Source organism: Pseudopodoces humilis, chromosome 23 (assembly GCF_049639895.1).
Source record: "Pseudopodoces humilis isolate 2021_Gansu_Grassland_sample_001 chromosome 23, ASM4963989v1, whole genome shotgun sequence".
Lineage (NCBI taxonomy): Eukaryota > Metazoa > Chordata > Aves > Passeriformes > Paridae > Pseudopodoces > Pseudopodoces humilis.
The window spans coordinates 3908584-3914734 of record NC_142222.1 but is presented as its reverse complement, the minus strand read 5'-3'; the positions used below and the strand labels follow the sequence as shown (position 1 = coordinate 3914734).

The window sequence follows — 6151 nt, the reverse complement described above, 5'->3', positions numbered from 1 at the left end:
CAAGCCCTGGGATCTGTCTGAGCCACAGAGACGGAGGTGCAGCAGCAGTGCTGAGTGCCAGGCAGCTTTTGCCCTGGCAAGAGAAGCTGAGACGCCCATAGGATCATTGGGAAGGGGCAGGGAATTGGGTGGCCACCACCCAAACGCCATGTGGAATAACACTGCAGGACAGAAAGCAGCTATCAGCTCAACACCTCACTTTGTGTGCATCAGCATCACAGTTCAGTAGAGATTCCTCTGTGGACTGACCCAAAACCCACATGCTTGACTGTATATGCATTCCTTGTTGGAATAAACATGGAGGGCAAGAGCTGGCATCATCTCATGCAGCCCACCTGCCTCAGTGGTGCTCCAAGGAAAGGTTCCCAGTGACCAGTTCTGACCCTCTAAGCAGCAGGTTAGAATCAAGACATGCAAAGAACCACTTATATTTTGAAAAACCATATAAACTTGATCCTAACAAAATGGTTTCAGTGCTTTATCTCATCATCTCACCAAATGGCTTTGGTTGACCACTAGAAATGATGTTTTCTGGGTGTTCTTTACCTGCAGCAAAATGAACAGAAGAAACGAAAAATCACCTCCTAGGGAAAAAAACCCCACAAGTAAGTTGAATTAATTTGTGCTGTGTTCATCTCCAGAAAGCTGTCAGCAGGCTGAGGATATGACATTAGGGTTTTTTCCCTTCCAGTGGTTACACACAGGGGTAGCCAGAGCCCTGGCATGGCCAGGGAAGGGCAGGATTTGTGTGTGTCTTGTCCCCAGAGACCCCTTTCTGCTTGGACAGGAGGTGTGGGCTGATGTTCACCAGTCAGAGCAAGAGCTGGGTGGGTTTATCATGCTGAGTGAACTTTTTCAGGTTCTGCCAATTTTAAAGAAGGAATTCATTTGGAATAAGTGTGAATAAGCGGTCAAATACTTACAAAGCTGTTTCTTTTTGTTTCTTGAAGCACTGAAAAGAAAAAAAAACTGTTATCTTTCATGTTTCCTGGCCAAGGGGATATTGTTACAAATACTACAAGTACGAAATGCTTCCACATGAAATATCTAATTTATCCATTTATCAGATTTATCTACTGGTAATTCTAAAGCAGGTAGTTTGTAGCAGTTTTCTAACAGTGAAAAGCAACATAATGAAATAGAGTAGAATAGAATAGAATAGGTAATAGAAAAAAAACAGGGCACTGCAGCAAACAATACTATATTTTTTTTCCTATGAAACTAGAGCTTTCCGTACCTTAAAAAATTTATCTTTTCGCGCCACAATTCCAAAAAGTATTGTGATTGAAACCACCACAACAGCAGCAATAACAGCTTCCGTGGGAAAAACAGGTTTTTTATCTGTCAGGAAAGAAGAGGTTGGTTATGTGAGAAATTAGTGCAGTCACATAACCCAGAACATTTCACAGGACTGTGGAAAGACACTTCTTTTCCCGTGGCTGTCACCGCTGAGTTAAGTGTTGCTGTCTCTGCTGTCTGTAGACTGTCTCTATGTATTAGTCCCCTGGAGGGAAGGGAGCTGAGCCTGTATTTTAGTGAACAGAAGAAGAATTGAAATGTCAGTTCCTGAAGAAGATTCCCCAGGCACTCTTATGCTCAGAAATAAGGCTGTCTAGAGGTACCACTGACACAGGTAACATTGCTTCCCTCCCTGTGCCAGGAGGGAAGAAATGAAAAAGGGTCTGGACAGAGGTGATTTAGTGTCACCTGCCTGAACCCTGAGCACCCAGCCCCTGCAGTGACCTCTGGAGCACAACTTCTCTTGCCTTAAGCAGCTCTTTGGGCATGACAGAATACTGTGGTTGAGTAAGATGCTTCAAGTAAAACCTGAGGTGCTTTAAACCATGCTTGAGTGTGCCCTGTCAGCATGGGGAGAGCAGAAGTGGGATGAGCCTGCCCCAGGTCACACTTGCCAAGTGCTTTTGAACAACAGGTAGAGCAGGAGAGGCCCTTCCTGGTGCTGTGGTGCCAGGCACAGGTGCAGTTGTTTTCCAAGTTGTTCTCCTTGCTGCTGCTGTTCCCTCAGAAATCCATGCAGGGAATTTACCACACTCCCTTTACACTTTGTAGTATAAATGGATTGTTGTCATAAAGGAGAACAGAGAGTTATTTGTAAAGCTTATTATCCAGCAGCCTTGTTACCTTCAACTATGAGGTGGAAATCCCTTGTCCCATTTCCCAAGGGTGATTCCACCATGCAGGTGTAGGTCCCACTGTCAGACTTCTGCACTTTCCTGATGGAGAGCCGAAAGACCTCACTGGTCTGGTACAGCTCATGACGACTGGGCTGCAGGGTCAAGCTGTGGTTGTCCTTAAACCAGGTGCTTTGGGCTTGAGGGTTGGATTTGGAGTTGCAGGTCAGAGTGACATCTTTCTCTTCTTCCACGTGGAGGGTCTCCTCTCCACTCAGCCAGGGAGGAACTGTTCACAGGAATGCAGTTCAATGGGTCATTAGTAATGCTGCTCATAGAATCACAGAACCATTCAGGCTGGAAAAACATTCTGAAACTCAGTCCAGCCAGTAACCCATCACTACCAGGGACACCACAATGTGCCACATCTATACACCTTTTAAATCCCTGCATGGATGGTGGCTCCACTGCTGCCCTGAGCAGCCTATGCCAGGACTTGATGACCCTTTCAGTAAAGGAATTTTTTCTCAATACCCAGTCTAAGTCTCCTATGGCACAACTTAAGGCTATTTCCTCTTATAGCTTGTAACCTGGGAGAACAGACTGACCCCACCTTGCTCCAACCTCATAGAATTCCTACATTCAGGAGAGTTAACACAGAATAAGTTCCCTTCACACATCCCTTGTGCTCCTTGTTCAGTGGTCTAACACATCACAATAATGCAGCTTTTCCTGATCCCTGGGAATGAGGAGGGCAGTCAGTGGCAGAGACTGTCACTCCAGTATTTCCTCTGCCCTGACTTGTATCCTTGGGAAATAATCTAGGTGGAGGCAGGGACACATCCAGAGTATCTTTCTTAAGGGCCCACCCACTCCTATAAAAGAGGCCTAGGTCAGGCTATAAGCATTACTGTGGGAAGGGAGTGTCTTATCACGCGAGTTATCTCCTCCTAAATGCATTTTTTCTCGGTGAAGACAGCGTACAAGGGTGCAAAACACCACCCAGACAGAGCTGCCTGGCCCACGACTCCAACCCACCCTACTCCATCCACACAGGAATCCACCACGGCGACTCACACTGGACATCCAGGATCACAGACACCTGCACAGACTTGTTCCGTGCCAGCTTACACGTGAAGGTGACCCCGTTGTCAGACTCATTGACCGGGGATATGCAGATGTTGCTGATGTTGACTTTATTCCCATCTTTCAGACCCACTTGCCCATCTCCACGGTACCAGAGCAGCTCCTCGGCCTGGCTGCTGTTGTGTACAAGGCATGAGAGGGAGATGGCAGGGCCAAGCTGTGTAGACAGGGTGAAGTCAGCAGCGTGGTTATTTACAGACAGTTCCACACCTGCAGAAGAAGGAGGACAAGGACATTTAAGCATCCTAAGCCATACCCTTCCCACCAAAGCTGCCCTGCTCACTTCTCCAGACCTCCACCTTGGAGGCTGGATGAGACTTTCAGGTTTCAATCTAACAGCTGTTTTCAGGTGGAATGTTAGTTTCTGAGATAAGAAACTGTCTTCGTCTCAAAGCTCCCTCACAGTTATTTAAAATAAAAATCAGGCTCTTGCAGCTGACTGCCAGAACGCCAAGGCTTGACCTGGGACAACAAAATCTCTAAAGCCAGGAGTGACCATGTGACACCCAGGTCATTTCCATCCCATCACCCTCCTGCTGCCAAGCACTGCCAAGCACCACTGTGCTCACTGTTTGACACTTTTTCAGTTGGAGTAGGGTGTCCTTGGGAGTATAAACTAGTTAATCAGCCCCTCAGTTCTATCCTGGCTGTTGCAGAGCTGCAGTTTGTCAAAGGTACAAACCTCAGGACATACTAAATGAACAACCAGTATGGGAAATAAATTATTGTAATGGGATGAAACTCGCTACTGCAGCCTGGGCCATAGAATAATGAATTAAAAATACAGCTCAGATTATGAAAAGTATTAAAGTCCTGTGAATATAAAGCAGTCTGAAGGTCCCTGTCTGAAGGTGTTCCCAGGTGGCCAAACCTATCACACTTCTCATTGCTTAAAGCAGGTTTGAAAACTGTGGCCTCATCATCCCTGCTGCAATAATGCTGGAAAATACTGACATCTCCCCATTTCCTTCTCTGCTACTCTCAAATCAGAGGCCAGTTTTCAGACAGTCCTCTGGAGATCACCTCCAGAACATTCAAAATCTGGGATGCTGCTGTGGCACATCACCCAGCTTTGGGTAGTTTCAATAATGTGTGGTGGGGTTTGGACAAAGCCAGGATGGAATTTTTTTTGCTTACCTGTGGCCACACATGCCAAGAAGGAAATGGCAAGGATGGGCGCTCCGTAGGGGACGGCGAGGCTGCATCTCTGTGCCATCTCAGAGCAGAGCTGGCTCTGTTGGAGAGAGGATCACAGCACTGCTGCCTCTGCTCAGGGCTCACAGGGGTTAATCCCTTCTGCCATCAGAAGAGAGAAACCCACAGTGGGTCACCAGGGAATAAACTGAGTCCATTGCTGCAGGGCATTTTCAAGTTCAGAGCAGATTCAAGGGGGCTTTATGTCTAATCTCCATTACATGAGTTTGTTGTCTCCGATCACCTGTCAGGGGAACCTGTCTCTGGATCAGGATCATTGGACTTACCTTGGGAAGAGTCTCTGGAGAGGCTGCTTCTGCTGGGAAATGCAGTTCTTTCCCCTCCTTATTTATAGGATCTGAATTTTAATATTTTATAGTCGTTCAGTAAGAAGTGAGTCTATAAAAAGGGTTCAAGGCCTCGTTCAATTCCTGGATTTCTGAGCTCCCACAACACCGAAGTTTTTGCTGGGCTCTGCTGGCTGTTTTATGAGACTTGCTGAGGCAATGAGTAACTAATGAGAGACTTCCTGCATCAGCCATGAAGACTTTCAGCCAAAAATAATACCTTTTTTCTTTTTTCAGCTTTCTGGGTCTTCACAGGACTGTTTGAAGTCACAGGGATTTTATCCTAGTTTATCCTAAAGCAGGAGTAGACTCTGATTTGTCCCTTTCTGCCCAAAGCTCTGTTGCCGTGTCCTCCTTTGAGTGGAAAATGAGAAAATTCAGTGATTCAGACTTTGAACTGCATGTTGGCAGAGGAGAGAGCAGTCACTGTCCTGCTCACCAGTGTGTACCCCCAGGCTGCTCTTGTGCTTAGCTCAGCCCTGGAAAACCCTAGCACAGAGCAAGGGGATGTGTCCCAGCTGTCCCCTCTGCTGGGACAGCTGTGCCCAGGCTGTGTGTGTCCAGGGCACTTGGCTATGTGGAAATCTGTCTGAGATTGCTGTTTGCACCTCAGCAGGGTGATGGTGACGTGGTCACAAAGCACAGGGTCCTCACAGCCTTCAAATGTGTTGTCACCGCTGCCAGTGTCCCTGCAGGCACATCACTCATCAGGAATGGGCTCAGCAGAGCCATAAAGTGCATTTCATGAGCAGGAGGAGCCTGGGATGTGTCCTTGGTGTTTCCTTGGCCTGTGGACACCATGTCCCAGCTCAGTGGAACAGAGGTGGGCAGGAAGGGCTCCTGCTCTGGGGCTGCTGCCTGCACACACAGCACAGGAGCACACAGCACTGGTTATTTGTGAGGCTGTTGCAAACAAGGGTCACCTTTGAGTGTTTCTTAATAGGATTATTTCTGTGTTTATGGGTTTATCCTTGAAACCAACGGGGAATCATTCTTGGTTAAAAAAGTGTATGTGTACAAAAGTCCCTTGAAGAGAGAGTTCTCAGTCTCCCTTCTAGAAACCTGTCCTGTCCTTGTAGAATTCAACTAAATGTTAGCTTATGGCTCAACAAACATTTATTGCATGATAACTTCAATCCAAATGCTCTGCCTAGGACTAAAGTTATCTTTGTGGTTTGGAATTAAGATGAGTTGAAATAGGGGGATTCAAAGGAATGGAGTGGGAAATGGCTCATGTGCTCCCACCACAATGTGAGCCAAAGGCAGGAAAGTGAAGTCTGTGCTCCCTCTGGTCACTGCACTGCACTGATTGACACGCTGGAGAAGGAGGTG

The 6151-nt window shown here is 47.0% G+C and overlaps 1 protein-coding gene across 3 annotated transcripts; it reads right to left on the bottom strand.

The window, feature by feature from the left end:
• Positions 1 to 412: 412 nt before the first annotated feature.
• Positions 413 to 4914, bottom strand: TMIGD1 (transmembrane and immunoglobulin domain containing 1). Of its 3 annotated transcripts, none has more exons than XM_088066146.1 (7): positions 4760 to 4914; positions 4416 to 4574; positions 3210 to 3488; positions 2143 to 2421; positions 1238 to 1341; positions 924 to 952; positions 413 to 546 (listed from the first exon to the last, which is right to left on the bottom strand). In XM_088066146.1, the coding sequence occupies exons 2-7, from the start codon at positions 4492 to 4494 to the stop codon at positions 543 to 545; spliced, it is 774 nt and encodes a 257-aa protein (XP_087922272.1). In that variant the 5' UTR covers positions 4495 to 4574; positions 4760 to 4914; the 3' UTR covers positions 413 to 542. The 3 variants fall into 3 exon arrangements, with proteins under 3 accessions (XP_087922272.1, XP_005525814.1, XP_087922273.1); XM_005525757.2 differs by having other exon boundaries at positions 4416 to 4512; positions 4760 to 4906; XM_088066147.1 differs by lacking the exon at positions 413 to 546 and having other exon boundaries at positions 611 to 952.
• Between the last annotated feature and the right edge of the window lie 1237 nt (positions 4915 to 6151).

Coding starts and splice junctions, on each gene's coding strand:
- TMIGD1 (XM_088066146.1), bottom strand. CDS start 4,494: ATGGCACAGAGATGCAGCCTCGCCGTCCCCTACGGAGCGCCCATCCTT. Junction 3,489..4,415: donor CTTGGCATGTGTGGCCACAG/GTAAGCAAAAAA, acceptor CTTCTTCTGCAG/GTGTGGAACTGTCTGTAAAT. Junction 953..1,237: donor GAAAAGATAAATTTTTTAAG/GTACGGAAAGCT, acceptor TTTTCTTTTCAG/TGCTTCAAGAAACAAAAAGA.